A 19,900-nucleotide genomic window follows, 5' to 3' on the forward strand; every position below is an offset into this window, starting at 1 on the left:
TTGATATTTTGAATAAGATACTAGTATCTGTATCTAAGATCTAACTTTTTAAATACTGTATCTGTATTTTTTTTCCGGGGCACCTGCTCAACTGCCGATTTATTAGACCTCGTTCTAATTTTTGTTACTAATTCAATCAATGTGAATTTTTTTATGAAATCACCACATTGCATGCAAATAAAAAGTAATTTTATTTTTGCTAAAATCCTCTCATTGACTGTAATTCTAATGCCCTACAAATCTTCGCTAATTAATAGAATTAAATTTAGTTTTTCATGATAATTTCTGAAGACGTGAATGTTAGTTAAAAAATATACGGCAAATTATTAAATATCGAACTTTTTTTAAACATAAAAAATGTATGCCAATCTTTGCTAATTAGGCACAAATTTACAAAAGTATTGTTAGTACTTCATCATAATTCCAATAATGTTACCGTTCAAAGATGGATTTTATATTTACAATTAAACATTTAATGGAAAAATATCGCTTGAAACAGACGGATCAAAATATAGTGTTGAAGTTCCTAAGAATTTAATAAGGTGGTTAAGAAAAGAAAGATTCCAGAAATACGATAATATTACAAGATATATATTATGATAATGAAAAGATAATTGGAGGCAATATCCAGAATCTGCAGTGTTTTAAAATTTAATGTCGAGATAAATCATGGAGTAGTATATACAAATTTATCAATAGTGTGTGGTATTATCCTATGAACTCATTAATTTGTAACCCCCCTTTATGAGGGTTTTGATTTCAGACTTATATAGACAGATTAAATCATCAATTTTAATAATAAATTTTAAACTCCGAATGCCATTTGTGTAAACATTACCAGGAAGAGTGGAATAGGTTTTAATTATCCTAAAATATTATGTTGCGCTTTATATTTTTATATAATGGTAAAAGTTACATAAGATATTCATAATTAGTGTAATTTTTTGATAATTATTTGCTCACAATATTTTTTAATGAATATATCGCAACCTTATTAAGCCTAATTTTTTCCTTTGATTCATGAACTACAGGACTTTTAATGTTTCAAGGATATTTTTATATCCAAATTTATATAACATTAGGACTAAAAATTATTTTTAAAAATATATCTACGCATTTCGCAAAGAGTACCTATCTTCACCACCCAAGGTTTTTTACTTCAATAGCATATTTTTGACCCTGATTTCTTGTGCACGTGAAAATAAAATCTTAAAAGTCATGCATAAGCATGCGGTACTCGAGATAATCGGACTTTAACTTTTATTCTCTTGTATTTTAGATCTTGAACCACAATAAATTTTAAAATCATTTATTTTTATTACTCTTTTAATGCCAATTTTTTGGTTTATATATTACTTAAGCGCTTATAATTTTTCCGCATTAATTGAAATATCGTACTTTTTTAAATTCGAAACGTACTCGGACCTATCTGAAAAAAAATAATACTCGGATTAGAATGTGTCGGACAAAATTTTTTCTTTTCTCTAATCATGCCCGATCCTTTAAAATAGATACAATAAGATTCTGTTAAAAAATTAAGTCTGGCTGGACCTAAATAAATTTTGCTTTTAATTATATTAATTAATCAGTTGGAAAATCATATAAAGAAGGATATAATATGAACTGAACAATTTTTACCTTTGCTTTGAAACAATTTACAAAACAGAACTAAAAATCACAATTTGAAATTGAATCAAAAAAATACAAAACAGGGTTTTAAAACTGTTATATTCGCTTGTGATCGACGATTGCTAAATTAATTTGAATATAAATTATATTTTGATATAATTTGTTAGTTTGTGAATATATGATCGACGATTGTAAAATATTAATTTGAATATGTAGTCTAGGAATATATTTTTTTTATGAACTAGAATAGACTTGTAATTTTAATTATTTTTTATGAATACTTGTAATTTTTATTATTTTTATAAATTTTTAATATACTTGTAGTTTTGTTTTGCATATTAAAAAAAATGTATATAAATGGGATAAAATTTCCTAATAAAACAGTTGTCTAGTTTTATGATTTTAAAAGCTTTAGTATTATGGTGCAAAATTCAGAATATTAATAGCGTGGTTGAATACAAGTCATATAAGGAATAGTAACATTCCTAAGATTATTAACCGAAATTATTAAATATTTATATATCAATTTTATTTAATACTAGGTTCCTTAATTGTATTAAGTCTCTCCCACTAGCTTCGACAAATAAATTACAATTCTATATAAGGAGTGGTAACAAAAACTAAATTTTTTCAAATCAGAAAAATTTTAGGTATACTATTACCAACCTGAGATATGTCCACTTATATTTAAAAATATGAACATTATCTATATTATTATTTTTGGAAAGATATTTAATTATTTAGGTAGAACAAATTTATAATTCTGAAATCAAATATAATAATTAAGGAGAAAAATAAATTAGCTGATTTTATTGTTTCATTCAAAACACAGTTATATAATCAGCTCAATGTTAGCTTATAAAAGAAAAGAGAATTAGAATTATTATAGTATAATAGTGTCTACATGACTGGGGTAGGTAGGAAACAAATGTCTACAAAATAGATTGGCATTTAGGGTGATGGTATAGATTTGTGGTAAATATTTTTTTGAGGGTGAATTAATTTTTGGAGGTAGGTAATAAATTTTTTTAGGGGTAATTTTTGACTTGAATTATATACCTTTTAAATTTAATAATTAATACGATTGATCTGTCTCTCAAATAATAAAAATCTAAAAAAAATTTCTTATAAAATTTTAAGCCTTTGTTTATTTTTTTAACATTTTACAATTCCACACGGAAAATATTATTATTCTTATTTGTTAATTTTCTAAAATTATAGGTGTTAAGATATATTATTAATTTTATTATTAAATTTCGGTAAGAATATAATAAATCATTTAAAATTTTAACAAAATACCTTAAATATTATTATAAAAATAAGATTTTCGGTAGGTAAACAAATTTTAACTATACTCTTTATTTAATAATTAACAAACATCCAAAGTTATTGAAGATTCTCGGATTATATTTCTTCTTTCAATGATCAATCCCAATGGATTGGTCCATTCAGCTTTTCAATTGATTGTTGAATATATATCAAGAATTATAGATTTCATTTTTTCTAGCCTAATTAGGTAGTAATGAGATTATAAATGGCAGCTTATTATAAGATTCTTATTATTAATATCACTATAACATCGTGGTTTTAGGGGTGTAGGGGTAGATTTTGTAGGGGAGTTTGCATCGATTAAATATCCTGCCATGTTAGACGCCATAGTTTAATATGTCTATTTATCAACCACAAATCGTCATTGTAACTTGTAAGTAAAGCAAAAATATTGAATCACATCAATCCTTCAAAACATATGTTTATGTTTTTTTAAAGTTTGATGAGCATACCAGAGCCAAGAGTGGGGCATATTAGCTTTACATATAAGAATTTAGCTGGTGTTTGGGGTGGGTATCATGATCATATAGGTAATGATAGCAGAGAAACCAGTGAAACCAGTTACTCTTCAGCAAAAGATTTATGGCTTTATGATACAGACTTAGAGAAATGGTATATATATATATAAATACATTAATTCTCTTTTAATAATTTATTAAATATTCTTATATTGCTTTAATTATATTTCTTCTTTATTAAGATTTGATAATCATATTTATAGGAATTTAAAAACAACCGTTTTTGATGATGAAATCAACAGGATATTTGGTGTTTCTGGTGCCCTATCTCATCTTCATAATGATACATTATTTATATTTGCTGGATGTAGTTCTAGTTCTAGGACAAACCACTTGTTTGCACTAAACCTAATTGATTTGACTTGGAAAAGAATTGAAACCGATGTTCTCAGCTGGTCACCTACCCCAAGAGACAAATTGGTTGGGTGGATATATGGAGAAAAGTAATCAAATTTATCTTAATTTATGTTTATTTATAATTAATATATAATGATTTAGATATTTTAACAGTCAATATAATATTATAATTGCTAGATTTATTTAATTTAACAAATGATATAAATGAAATTTGCAATATCTTATAAAAATTAGATTTAATCTCTAATATAAATAGGAAAATTTGCACTTAAAATAATAGAATTAACCGGTATGATATAAAACACTAGCATTAAATATAATATACCAAAATTTAGAAAAAATAGATTTCATATTATAAAAAAATATATAATGAAAGTTTAAATTTATTAATGAGTTTATAATTTAATTTTAATTATTATTTAATTTGTTCAAAAAATTAACTCACAGAAATAAATAAATTATCTAAATTCTTAAAATATTAAATTCATCATATTTACTACAAAATGTGTCTAGTAAAATTTTATTATAATCGGTTGGATATAGGTTATAATCAGGATTAGAGTTTGGTAATTATTACAATCCTCCTCTCTACTTATACTATTGTAAAATGGCCACCACTGGCTAAGACAGGGTATTTTTTTTTATTACACATCCTTTTTGTTTAGTGTAGATAAAGGTTGGTTTTTCTTTTAATTTGTAATTTTGCACCAATATTTTTTTAAACCAAATTGGACCAATTTTTTTGTCTTTTTCTTAAAAAAAATTTATTTTGATCTTAGTTAAATTTGATTTGTTTTCTCGTCTCATTAAAATAAAATTAATAGTTAAAATAATTTAGATTCTCTTATTTATTGATTTTGTTGATTTCGGCCAAGATAAATGGATTCAAATTAATATTTATAGGAACGAAAATAAGTAAGTGTAATTCCAGGCAAAGGATTCGCCTGAATCCCAAGGGATTGTTGTAAGGTCATCTTGTTTTAAGTCATCTTCTGATGATAGATTAGGGATGTTATATGAGGTTGAGGATATGAGCAACAATTCTATGTTTATGTGGTTTATTGCTGCATAGCATTGGTGTCTCCCCCTTCTATCTTGGCAATTGATATTATAATCCTATTTTATTTTCAGATTGCTATTAGTTTTCCGAAGAGAAATTATTCTAAGGTTCAGAATATTTCTAGCAACCAGCTTTTTCAATGAAATTATTCTATAACTTAATTTTGATTGAAAATACAAGATTTGAATTTTTATTTTACCCATTCTCGATCCCAATTATGAAAATAATTTTTAATTTATATTTTGAATCCTACCGGTAAATGTTATACAATACAGTTTGTGGTTGTTACATGTCACACCTAAACCTTAGAAGCGTAACTTTTAATTGCACCTTTTAATTGGCCGCTCTCTCAGTTATCAGCTAAAACAAGTGGTTTAGATTCTTATTCACTCGACTTTTTAGCCTTGTCATTCGATTATTAAACATTTCTACGATCTCATAAGTTCATATCTTCCTATTTCATCAAGGTAACTAACAGAATGGAGGCAAATATAACCCCCAATACTCCTTTCAATCAATCAACCCATAAAAAATTTTAATTCTAAAGTTTCATGCAGCCATTTGAGCTAATTCACCCATAGATTCTTACAATTCCTTCAATCCTATGATAGGCTTGAGGAGGGCATGCTGGGCGCACTACCTTGTCGTAACTTTAGCGATTTATTATCAGACCATTAAGAATCTCGATTGGTTACGACATGGGCGTGTTATACAACTTCAAATGAAACTTATTATTAGATTCTAAGGGAAGGCACTTATTTTGAGCCTTATCGCCTATCACCAGGAGATGGTTTAGGGCCAGATGACCCTTCAACAATTCCATACATTTTAGGCACATCTTTAATCCGAGAATTAAACACGTGACGCGTGAAATTCAATACTTCGTTACTTCACCCAAGGACATTTTTCACCAATAAAATTTAAATTTTTTTAAAATAAATATATATATTCTATAAAATTTAATTTTAGATATTTTTTTTATATTTCAAAAAAAAAATTTAAGATTGTATTTCTTTGGAGGTTACGGACCTTATCCAGAGCCTAACACTATGCAAAACTATCTTGGTTCATTCATCCAAGACTCTAACGTAAGTGTTATATATCCTTCATTTATAGTTGGCGCGAATCGCGGCGCCGCAAAGAATACAAAAATGCAGCATATTTTTGTATACTTCGCCGCTAATAATTCGCGCGCTAACTATGAATTCAGAGTTACATGAAAAACATAATATATTTGAATTAACAACTGGCTCAGCCCGAAAATATTTCGCCCGACCTGGGCATCTTGAGATTAGTATATGGTCCAAGTTTCCCAGTGTTATTATTCCTCGGATTTTTCTTTATAACAAATATTTCTTTTATTGTTAGATGGTTCGATTTTTAAAAGAGTCTAGCCTAATATTTTAGCCAAAAAAATATTGCGCAAGCCTAGAGATTTTAATCATAGATAGCTTAAAGATTTGGACATCTAACTTGCCTCAATATTATTTTGGCCAAAATCTTAATTTAGTATATTGGTTAAAATCGAGCCGTTTAAATAGCCTTAATTTCTTTATATATTACGTTTTCGAACGCGTTTAGAATATGAGCAATGGTTGGAATAACGATACTTTCGCATTCGACATTCGGATAAAGAGTTGGCTACCTTTATTTCCCAAGGTATATATATATATATATATATATAAAGTCCTTAATTTTTTTTTCCTTAAAAATTTCATTTGAAAATCTCCAAAATGATAACTATACCACTTTGCCTAACTTTTCAGTTTTAAAATAAACCTAAATGATGAATAAGTTATTATTAGTCATATAAATTGCTCATATGTTTTGATATCAATAAGAAAGGATGTTTTCTTTTATAAGCTTAAGCTGAGTTTATAGTAAACGCGCTATGATCAATTGCTAACACTATCGAAATCACAGCTGATTCTTCATATCGTTAATATTTTTTTTTGAAAGAGATAAATATCTTATATAATATTTCAGAAATATCATGTACCTTTTTTCTTCTAGTTCACTATTATTTTTTATAATCATGTAGCATTTTTTTATCATCTCATCGCAACATATGTTTTTCAAATTTTGCACTCCATATTTATAAATTATACTTGTTTACTGGGTCGATTTTGTAAAATAAAATGCTGGATTAAATAGCGCACTACTTGAACATAACGCGTTTACCATAAATTCGCCCTTAAAGTAAGGTTAAGATCATACCAGAATAAAACGATAATTATGTAGACTAGAAATTGTACAGGGAAGTTTTAAATATATATAATATATATATATATATATATACACACACACATCTATTACTTTAAAATATGAAAAATTATAAGGAATTAATACCTACTAATAAAACAGACGAAAAAATTATTTAATACGCAAACACTCGAAATATTCAAATTTCGAAATGATATTTTTTGACAATGCCCTTAAACGTTCTAGTATGGCCTTAGCCTAAAAAGTCGATGTTAATATACTCTCGTTTAAAGATGTTGATACTTGTACATTTTTTTCTAGATATCACTATTTTATTTCTTTTAGATTGATTTATTATGCATCCTTTTTTTTCTTGTTTGGGATAACAGCATCTAAAGTTTTATTGCCAATAGACTGAACAGTAAATAGAACTTCTTGCCCGAGAAGAAGGGGGGGGGGGGTGGGTTCACTTTCCAATTTTTTTATAAAAAATATTTTTTTATCATATTCCTTTCATCGTTTTTTTTTGTGAGCTTATAATAATAGATTCATTAGGTTTTTTCTAAAGATACGATTCTTTAGAATATGTATTAGATAATTATTAGCAGGATTCGGGTTCAGAGATTAAAAAAATTGTTTGGTTGGGCATTTCGAGACAACAGACCAAATAGAGACCGATTTACGGGCAACCTATCGGACCCGGGCGGATTCGAACCTCCTTTAGAAAATCGGTCTCGATTAAGTTCCTGTTATCAAAGTTTTCGCTTTAAATATCAAATTTCGGGTTCAGAACCCTGATTATTAGCGTTGTTGAAAGAAGAAAAAAAAATTTCTAAAGAGGCTAAATCAGAGACCTGCAAAAGTGCCATTTGCATTGCCCGGTCCGGATTTTTTTTCAAAATTTTTTTCGGCCGGTCCGAGTTTTATATTTTAAGACCAGGCTCGACACATGTACCCGGGCCGGGCCTGCAAGTCTCTGGGCTAAATCAAGATTTTAGTCAAAATATTTCCTAAGCCTCGTGATCTCGCGTAAAGATGGAAGAATTCGGTCTTCTTTTGGCTGAATTTCAAGGCTTATATAATTTTTTTTTTGGCTAATATCTTGATGTTCTTTAAAAAAAATCGGCTATAAATCGAAATTTTCGACAACACATTATTGTATATGATATTGATTATAGTAATAAAAAACTATGGAATAATATAATTAACATGAAATTCAGGTTATTATTTATTTAAAGGCGTAATTTATGATATTATTAAAATACTTTTGTTTAAATCACTCGATATGTATTTAAAAGGTGTGCTAAATTTTGTTTTGGAGGGATAGAGAAGGAAATCGTTGAAGGATGGGATTGAACCCCCTCCCCTGCCCCAAAGCTTCTCCGTCGACCCCTGCTAATATATAATATATTATCCTTTATATTCGAACTTTATATCAACCGATACTTATTTTTTATAAAAATATTGGATTATGTAAAGCTGGATCGGAACCATATGTTACGCGAGCTGTCATTAAGGTGTTTTGATTTTCACCTATCTTTTCCACAAGGGTTTCTAAATTCAAGAGGAAGAAGTGTGACAGATGTTATTTAAGAATTTTTTTTAAAAAAATCGATAGATTAAATAATTTAGAATTTTTCTAAAAATGTCATTAATCTAGTTGATAACCCGTCAAGAATGTCGGGAATAATAAAATCTTGAACTATTATATGAATTTTTTTTAAAATACATTTTTTTTATATAAAATAAATGACAAATTTTAGTGATTATTTATTTTATTAAATTTAGCGTAAAATATATGAAATTGTAATCAAAAATGTAGTGTAGATATTGATAAATTGGTATTATGTATGTCATTTCCAGATTTCAAATATTGTTGTTTAGATAAAAAATTTATACTGGCATATTTTGGGGTGGTAATATGAGATAAATGTATTGGCTAAATATAATTTAAATTTATTTGTTAAATCTAAATTATAATAAGTATTTAGGATTAGTGAGGGAGATTAATTTTCTGGCATGAGAAAATATTGATAAATAGGTATTTTATACTATTTGCAGAGCTCCCATATTGTGGTTGAGATAAAAAAAATTTTTACTACCATATTTTGGGGTGGTAAATAATTTAAATTTATTTGTTAAATCTAAATTGTAATATAAAAATAATTTATAAAAATTAATAAATTTTACTTTGATTGAATATAAATACTTACTCTAAAATTAATATGAGATAAATGTTTATTTTTCAATTGGCTAAATATAATTTAATTTGCTATTTTAACTTTAATAATATTCATTCTTATCATAATTTGAGGTGAGGTTAGTATTATTTTTAATATAACACAATAAGATCTAAATTATATAAATTAATTGAAAAATATTGCCTTTAAAACGTTAAGTCATGGATTCGAATCCCGTGATGTACAAAATATTTTCTTAAAATTTAACATTAGAGATATATAGTCTCCATCGATTTATAGGAAAGTTGATAGAAAAAAATAACATTAAGTTGATAGGAAATATAAAAATTAACTTTAAGATTATACGATAACGTTCATTTCTTGATTACGGTGATTATATATAGATTGCATGTGTTTTTCATTGGGTAGCTAATGAGCCATCTATAATTTTTTTTAAATCTTCTTGTGTTCAATTTCAGGTGGGGCCAATATTTGTTTCTGAAACTGAGTTCTTTATATATATATACCTTAGGATCTTATGAATTAAGGAACAAAAAATTATTCACTTATAATTTAATTTAAAAATCTTTACGCCATCTAACGGAAATTATCTTATCATTTTATGAAACTATTATATGTATGTTAGCGTTTGTTTATTTTTTTCAAGCTCAGCCTTATTTAACTTTTGTATTTCTATTTCTTCTGTTCTACAAAATGGAAGTAAAATTGAACAATATTTAAAATTTTTCAGATATTTATTAATAATTGAAATATTATGTAAAATAAATACTTATTAATTCCTAACTCACTAATAATTTTGAATTTGATAAAATAATCCTAAGCTCAGCCTTATATCTTCTGTTCTACAAAATGGAAAAATTGAACAATATTTAAATTTTTTTCGATATTTATTAATAATTGAAATATTATATAAAAAAATACTTATTAATTCCTAACTTCACTAATAATTTTGAATTCGATAAAATAATCCTAATAAATATTTCTATTTCTTGTTCTACAAAATGGAAGTAAAATTGAACAATTTTTAAAAATTAGATATTTATTAATAATTAAAAAAATACTTATAAATTCCTAACTCACTAATAATTTTGAATTTGGTAAAATAATCATAATAAATAACTATTTCTTCTATTCTACAAAATGGAAGTAAAATTGAACAATTTTTAAAAAATTCTAGATATTTATTAATGTTTGAAAATATTATTTTTAAAAAAATATTTATTAATTCCTAACTCACTAAGAATTTTGAATTTAATAAAATAATCATAATAATTATAACTAGAAAAAAATATATAATCATAATGATAAAATAAATTACCATTTTATTTCTATCTCTTTAAATCAAAAATTTTTCCATTTTAATATTTTTGAATAATGTTAATACACTCACAAGGAAAGATACACTCACAAGGTAAGGAAATTTTAATATAAAATTTATTTTTTAATGTTGGAAAATTGATATTCAAATATTTGCAAAATTGTGACTGGAGGGGTGGAGTGTGAGAGGGGAGGGAGTTTTCATTAGCTTAAAATGATATTTATGAAAACAGTCAAATTTGCGATGGGGGGATCTACCCTCCCACAATCGGTTACGCGATTGGTTAGCTTAAATGTGTTATTTTTTTCAAATTTAAAATCATTTTTTTTGAGTTTTTTTTAAATTTGAAAATATAATTTTACCGAAAATGTATTTCCATCATGTTTGGAATAACTGCCCTTTGAATTCAAGTATATTTTCCCCTTAATTTTTGAGTTCATTTATAAATTATAGAAAAAGTTCGAATCTTTGTGTTTGTTAAAAAATAAAAAAGTTAACATTATTAGGTTATATAAGTCTCCTTAAATTTTAATATTTTAAGATGACAGGAAAACGATCATTCGATTATGAGGATTATATATATCAGAGACCTGCAAGAGGTACCATTTACACGGCCCGGCCCGGATTTTTTTTCAAAAATTTTTTTTACGCCCGGCTCGGAATTTTTTAAAATTATATTCCACCTGGTATATACAAAAAATTCACCTATTCGGTATTTTATCATATTTTTAAGAGAGTATTATCATTAAATAAGCAAGCATATTACATATTTTATCTTTTTTTTTATTCTAAACAGATATTTAGTATATTACAGATTGATATTATAAGAAATTTGTGTAAATAATATTTTTAGAAAATATACCATATTATTGCATTTATAAAAATAAAACTAATATTTATAAAAATGGAAATAAATTATATAATCATTATAAACCATATCTAATTGACGAATATAATAATTCATGATGTATAAATTTTTTAAAAAAATTTTACGGCCCGGCCCTGCCCGGGTTTAATAATCTTAGGCCTTGCCCCGCCCAGCCCAGGTATTTAAAAAAAAATTTCAGGCATGGCCCGGGTATATTTTATTTAAAATACGGGTCGGACCTGCAAGTATCTGATATTTATATATATATTAAGATCGTCTAATAATATTTAGCAGATGGTTTGGTCATAGTTTACACTCAAGAATATATTTAGTCTGAAGCCCCTCAAGTCGAAAAAGAACTTAGACCTAAATATTTTTTTCCGGAAATTGAACTGGTACTGATTTGGGCTTGAAAAATAAAATAGAAAATGGTGTGGCTTCTTTTGGTGTATCTTAACAAAATGATAATTATAATTTATCCGTGATAAGGAACAAATGCGATTTGTGATTTTATTTTTAAACTTCATTTCACTTCATAAATATTCGTTAGGACCGATTGCAAAAACCGGACCCGATAAAGGCTAGGATTAAATGTTATTTCTAGTTGTTTCCAGAAGAATCGACAGAAAATAAAATAAATATAATGCATCCTAAAATAAATAGGGCAATATATTGAGCCCCAGGGCTGCTCACGCAAGCGCACAAATCAAACACCGGGTTTTTGTTTTTGGCGGGAGAACCAGTAATTCCAGGATGTCCGATTTGCACTGTTTTGATTGTATTTCCGAATCTTGGAGTGGCGAGTAATCTTCATTTCATTTGTTTTTTTACCTTATTTATTTTTTATTACCATCTTAAAATATCCCACGAAAACTTTCATATTTTTATTCGCAATGGTAGTGGACAAAAAATATTTTTTGAATATCGTCGCCTGAGAATTAGATTATTCCATCTCCACTTTTTTTGTAATTTTACGTATGCGCAATTTTAAATATCAAGCTTCTATTGTTTTCAGGATTGGTTAACCTTTATATTGGCTATATTTTAACCTATTTTTATAAATATTTTCGGATAATAGTATATTTTTGACAAAAAGTGGATATTCTAATTTTCAGGCGACGATAGACGATATATAGTCGTAATTTTCTCGCAAAAATACGCCTTACAGTACCAACAAATTGAGCGTTTCAAGCGCCAATATTATAATGCCTTTCAAATGGCCTCGTGCAAATTGGTAAAATTACCTTTTGGCGTTAGCAACCATTTTAAAAAAAAACTTAAATAGGTTAGCTTTTTCATTTACTTTTTCTTATTTTTCGCTTTGTAATATTATATAAAAATGTAATATAAATAAATTACTTATTTATAATCCTAAAAAAGGAATATAAATTAAAGAAATAAGAAGGCAGACGATTATATAATTTTCAAAGACATATCCTTTTTTTTTTAGAATTTATTTAAATTTTGAATCGACGGATATTAATAAAAAGACTACCTCAATTTAAACAAGGACGCGTTACGTTTTTTTTATTAAAAAAATTACGGCAAAACGTAAACGCTCAATTTGTGCGTACTATTATACTTGTTATGGATATTTAATTGTCCTTAGCGCCAATAAATTTGTCTACGTTCATTTCATCATTTTAATTTAGTGCTTAGATAGTTAAAGAAGGACTGTATTACAAATAAAATAGATTGTATCATCAATTAATAAATTTATTTATTTAAATAACTTAGGCTATTTTAAGCTAATATTGTTTTGTTTTCTCATTATTAATCTATTAATCTATTCAAGTATCAAATTTTATCATTTAAAAGATTAATTTCACATCTACAAGGAACTGAGATGCATGTTACATATAGAAATCAATAGACCCTAACAAAATATTATATCATTTATCTTTTGTTAATGTTATTAGTTTATCCCAAAACGGTAACCATAAACCAATCGGTCGCTCCTGGCACTCCCTGACAGCCGTCAGTCAAACTCATATATTCTTATACGGCGGATTTACTACCGAGGGAGATGTATTAAGTTTTTAAAATTTTAAATAAAATATATTTATCTGAACATGCTAATAAAAATTTTGATATCAGCTGATTATAACATATCCCCCCTCCCTTAAAAATAATTGATAATTTCGTCATTTCTAGATGATGGTTGGTTGTTAGATGTAGATCTATTAGTATGGATTCAAGTCGATATCACTTTTGCCGGCCCGCGCCTATGGCATTCTTCTACCCTCACGCAACACGGGGAAGTGTTCATTTTCGGAGGTTCATTGGTCAATGTACTCCAGAGACAGCAAACGGTTTATTCATTCATGAGCTATATTATTTATGACTGAATTTACTACATTCATTCATTTAAGCCATTTAACATTTTTCACATGCGTTTTCCTTTCCACTTGAATAATATGATCATTTTTAATTTTAAAAACATATGAAGAAATAAATAGAATAATGAATTAATTTACTTTTTATAATTCTTCTTATCTATCACCCTAGGATTTTTCTTCTCTTTGATTGGAAACTCTTATTTATACAACTATTTTTTGCTCGCTCAATTAGTTGGGGGGAAAAAATATTTTTTAAAACCTGGCTCCTTCCTGGCTTGTTAAATAATAATGAATATTAAAGGTCCTGTTCTAGTTGTTAAGTTTTTTTATTTCAGAATTATGATTCCAACAGCTACGATATTAAAAAAAAATTATGTCAAAAATCTGTAAAAAAACCTTTGTTATCTTAAATTTCGAAAACTGATCAAAAATGATTGACATCAAAGAAATCTAGTAAAATATCTTACGCCAACAAATGATCTAGATTAGTGTTTTTAAAAAGGCTAACTCGATATTTCATCCAGAAAAATATTACGCAAACCTGAAGATTTTACTCATAGAAGGAACAAAAGTCTAGACATATATTATCGAAATTCCAAGGCTTAGGCAATTTTTCTGGCTAAAATATTGAGTTAGCCCTTTTGAAAAATCGGTTCAAAACGAGCTGTTTAACAACACTAATCTAGATGTAAAAAAAATTTTGCCACGTAGGAATATATTTGAAATAAAAATGGAAAAATTGCTAGTTTTGGAGGAATCAGATGCGACTCTTAACAATTAGCCTGGGAAACATCATAGATCAACCAATGTTACCGGCAATTTAGGTAATAAGAACATGTATGTAATATCTTACAGAACTGAATCGTCTGAAATTTATAGGATAGATATTTTTACACATTCTGGAATAAATTTCTGACAAATGTAGCATTTTTAACATTTTTTTTTAAAAAAAGGGTGCTAAATACATTTATTTTAAGTTAGAAAATAGCAAAATAATTTGTTGAGCCCCTTTTTGAATTTGAAGATCTGATTTTGCCCAAAAGATGTTCTAGTACATGGGTGTAAAATATTTATATATTATCAAATCATTAACTCTTTAGTTATTTTTGAAATTATATATTTGAAATCAGCACGGACTGAATGAAATATAAGTACACATTTCTGGTATAGTTAACATATATGCATGACGGTCATTCCTATGAATAAGGCTGGATTCATATTGGGATCCGATTCAACGCGATTGAACAGCTGAGTGATTTTATAAAAAATCTTTGAGATCAATTTTTCTTTTTTAAAATGAATAGTCCTTAGATTTTTAATCATGGAATAGAATTTCAAAAAAGAAAAATTGATCTTGTAAACAGTTTTTTTTAAAAAAATCGATCAGCTGTTAAATCGTGTCGGATCTGATGACATTATTACCATAAATCCAGACTAAATTAATAAATGTCGAAATATAAAGACACATACGATTCTGCGGATTGAAACTCATTGGACCCGGTAGAAGAAGTATTTTTAATAAAATCGAATCCTTTCGAATTGGCTTTTTTAACCACCACACAATCACAACATAATCAAATATTCTAGCAATTTTAGTCACCACTATTTAAATAACTCTTATACCTATTGGTTGTACGCTGAGAATTATTTTTCTGTAAAAAAAAAGACGCGCTTATGTTACAAGGCCATATTATTGCGCGTAATAAAAAGATAATAAAGATTTTTTTTTAAAAAATATACAACAAAATACAGAAGAAAAAAAAACACCAATGCCATTTTATTTGATCGAAAATTTTTATCAATACAAACAACCCATTTTAAAAAAAAATAAATATATATGTATACCTCCAAAACCAAAGGGTAGTTTTTAATTGTTGGACAGTGAAAGATGCATTTGAACGTCATTTTATAATTATTATATTAAATTTTTTATCTCGAAATTAAGCGCCAAAGTAACGAAATATTGATATTCCGGCCTTCGCCCAAATCTCTTATCAGGTAAATTACGGGATATTTTGATAATATTTAATTGGTATAATATTAAAATCGTTATTTTAAAAAAGGGAGTTTGGCGCTAAAACTGAAAAATCTGGATACCAAAATCCCGAACTCATATCTCAAAATTTCTAGTAACTTAAACCAGAATCCATTTTTTGTATAAAATTTCTAGGAACCACCTGAACCGACAAATTTTAACCCCTCACCACGCTACGCATTAATATAAACGTGAAATCAGATTATCGATGATTGACATATTTATGCACATTTATAGAAATTTTATCTTGGCTGCATTTACAGTTAGCGCAAATTGGCGGCATTTTGTATACCTCGCTGCGAATTGGCGCTAATTGTGAATGCAGGGTAGTTTATAGTAAACGTGCATCGTTTGGAATTAAGTTTTTATCACTTACCTATATTTAAGTTTTTGACAGACCTCGTGATTGAGGGAGGAGGGGTTAATATAAATAGGGTTCAAAATTATATATTTAATCTTACTGGGTCTTATTTAGCGTGTTTAAAAAGTTTTTGAAATATTTTTTTTGCAATTGCTTATTAACAAAGTTTAGAAATAGAGCCAGTGACCCTAGAACCAAAACGCAGAACTTCCAGAGACCAGAAATACTTCTTCGAGAAAAATATTTGAACTCCTTTAATCCAGATTTTAAACTCTGATTGAAGGTGTTATTTTATTAGTTAGATTATTTAAACTATACGGGTTTAAAAAAAACTTGTTTATTATCAAGGTCCATTTTCGGCTAACTTAGTTTAAGCTATAACTGGAGCCATAAACCTTTTTTTTTGTTATCAATTTTTTTAAAAAAAACTAGATATGACTTTAGAATTTTATATTAATTTATAGCATTCGCTCGTTATCAGTCACATATTATTAGATGTTTTAAAGATTCAGATGCTTTTAAAAAATAACATAATTTTATTAACATTTGAATATAGAATTCTTAAAATTATATATATATTTATTTATTTAGGCAATGTTTGGACAAGTTTCTGAAAGATGAAGTATTGGCTAGGAATAGTTTGAGATTTTTGCCACCTCAACTAGCTCATATCGTCAAAAGTGGAATGGAAGGTGGCTGAAGAAACTTCATTAAATTATATTTTTAAATTATATCTTATTCCCCCCCCCCCTTGATTTTTTTAAAAAAAAATCATCTATACCTTTATTATTTTTGTATATTTATTCTTCGCATACTACATTATATTATAGTTATGTAATATTTGAATTATCTAAAAATTAATAAATAAAAATAGCTAAAAAAAAATATAACACCTTGCCGAATGATAAATCGCGGGGAAAATGTTACAAAAATATATGCCATCGCGGAAGGTGTAAATTCCGAGAAAATTCTAAAGTTTTAAATAAGATGATAGATCATGGAACATGTGACAGTGAATTAAAAAAAAAAATTGGCAGGAAGAACAGATAGTTATAAAAATCTTACGTGGAATATTGAAAATAAGTAAACAAAAATAAACGGTTGAGCAAGGGCGAAATATACTTCTTTTTTAGGGGTTCGTTAATCCAGGATTACAACCCGGGGTATTTTGGGACAATTTGGTTTGATTTTAAATAGAAAATAATAATTTTTAAGATCGACAAATTATATGAAAGTTACAGAATAATTTGATGCCAGTTCATAGGTAAAGAGAATGTATTTGAAATACTTTCGAAAAGAGCCACAAAAATTTTATATTTATATATTTTAGCGGTAATGCGTATTTTTCCGGCAATATCTTATTTTTTTCAAACCTTCAAATCATTTTTTTGAGTCGCCATTTTTTTTGTAAATTTAAAAATCTGATTTTACCGGAAATACCAATCCAGGATGCTTAGAATACCTATCTTATTATTTGCGTAGACAATTTTTTATATGAAAAATTTATGGGAAAACTAAATATAAATTATATTAAGTTCAAAAGTTAATGACCAAATTATCTGAAATTCAGAGGGTAGGTATTCCAAACATGATAAAATACATTTCCATAAAATCCTATCTAACTTCAAAAATATGATTTAAAGTTGCAAAAATAACACATCCACTAACATATACATATATATATATATTATTTTTATGAAATAACATGAAAATTAACCTTTGGCTTAAATAGCTGGGAAAGAGAAACTTAGTAGATTTTCTAAGTATAATCATGACAAATTTAATTTAATAGGTTTTCTTTTTATTTAAAATCAGGATGCAAAATTTATATGATTTTTTTTTTCTTTTTTACTTTCAGCCACATTTGTTGCTAATAGTGTTTCTAAACGGCTCGATTTCAACCGATTTTTATAAACGGCTAACTCAAATATTTTATCCAGAAAAATATTACGCATCTTCTTAAACTCTACATTTATATCGGATTTACAAAAAAAATAAAGTGTTACTTTAAAATTGTAAAAAAAATCTCAATCATTTAAATTTATCATCATTTTTTGCAAAATATTTGACACTTGGGTCATTTTTTAAAACTTTATATTACGACTCACATTATTAGACATCATTCTCAGTAACGGCTATTCCATTTTTTTGTGAAAAAATAAAACATTTAACTTGTAACAATAAGGTGTTATCAAAAATAATCGCTTATTATATATTTTTTTTTAAAGTAAGACTATTTGCTGTTATCATTAGCATTTGTTCGATAGGGTCGATAAGATGGAGGTGGATCTAACCCTGAATTCACAATTAGCCGAAAAGTATGCAAAAATGAAGCATATTTTGCTTACTTAGCCGCCAATTCGCGTTAACTATGAATGCAGGGTAAGTTTCTCTTAAAAATATGATAAGTGTGTAGGGGTAGATCTACCCCCCTATGGACATCATTAGTGCCATTATTTCAAAGAGATTAATAAATGAACATTCTCATTCCCTGCAAGGCGCCATTTCTATCAATATAATATCTCTATGACTCGAGATCATAATGAAACCAGAGTTACATATGATAAAAGATGTATAATCTTTCTAATGTAGGAAACATTACGTTAGTAGTTATCCCAGACTCTGGCCCTCTGAGTGTACATTTATGTTCAAAGAAGTTTAACCTTATATTATTACCGGAATCGAGTAAACTAAACCTAAAATAGGAATTTAAAGCCGTTTCCTAATTGTTACAAAAAGTTCATTTCGAAAACTTTTTTTTCGTGCTTGTTTTAGGCTGTGTCGTGTCCAAAAACATCAAAAAAATTAAATTCACAAAACTTTCGAAACTTTAATAAATAAATAAATGCGTTATTTTAAATAGGAACATACAGACATGTCCAAAACATAATCCTAAGAAATTTTTTTATAAATTTTCAAAAAGATTACGATTTCATTAAGATTTTATGATTGGTTTTGGGCACAACCTTGACAGAGTCTGGAATTTTAAACCTGAAATGGTGACAAGAAAAATGTAAAATTTCTAGAAGAATATCTTTATTTATTAATTGAATCCGAACCATCTATATTTTTTAAGTATTTAGAAACCTGAAGTTTAACTTATTTTTTCTTCTCTAATCCACGTTCCAAACTTTGATCTCAAGGTTACAAATGTGTTTCTAAACCTATAGATTTATGAACCCCTTAAATATTGTCTTTATCATAAATTAGCGGTGTTTTTGAGGCGACGACCCGAAAAATGTATTTTATAGAATTTTCTAGACCGATATGATTTTTGGACTGACCGGGCTTTTGGAAAGCACGAGGCAGTCTTCAAACAACTCTTCGAAAGAGACCATGTTGTTTCTCCAAATTTAAAATATTTTTGTGATTAATTTGTTATTTTTTTGTTTATTGGTGTAAAATATTAAATATCAATTTTAAAATTTAGAAAATATTTATTATTAAGTGTACATATTCATTGTTTTGGAGAAGAAAGGGGTATTTTAAATGAAACTTTCATATATGCTATACTATGCTTATGATAATGTTGCTAAACTTCTGTTAATAAGCAGCCTCACCGCATTATATATTCTTTTGGCGTAACCATAAAATATGGTCCTTACATTTTTGTCGAATACTATGTTAATGTAAACTCCGATAAGTGGATTCAGGTGTTTTATAAAATGCGTAATAATTTGAAT

At 27.1% G+C, this 19,900-nt stretch overlaps 1 protein-coding gene across 1 annotated transcript; it reads left to right on the forward strand.

Annotated features, from left to right (window-relative positions):
• The first annotated feature begins 3,328 nt into the window (after positions 1 to 3,328).
• LOC135929595 (kelch domain-containing protein 2-like) lies at positions 3,329 to 17,056 on the forward strand. The gene is made up of 9 exons (XM_065466250.1): positions 3,329 to 3,570; positions 3,680 to 3,919; positions 5,897 to 5,981; positions 6,475 to 6,552; positions 12,146 to 12,285; positions 13,402 to 13,517; positions 13,637 to 13,794; positions 15,767 to 15,819; positions 16,809 to 17,056. The coding sequence occupies exons 1-9, from the start codon at positions 3,401 to 3,403 to the stop codon at positions 16,915 to 16,917; spliced, it is 1,149 nt and encodes a 382-aa protein (XP_065322322.1). The 5' UTR covers positions 3,329 to 3,400; the 3' UTR covers positions 16,918 to 17,056.
• The last annotated feature ends 2,844 nt before the right edge of the window (positions 17,057 to 19,900 follow it).

Source organism: Gordionus sp. m RMFG-2023, chromosome 5, assembly GCF_954871325.1.
Source record: "Gordionus sp. m RMFG-2023 chromosome 5, tfGorSpeb1-WG-v2, whole genome shotgun sequence".
NCBI lineage: Eukaryota > Metazoa > Nematomorpha > Gordioida > Chordodea > Parachordodidae > Gordionus > Gordionus sp. m RMFG-2023.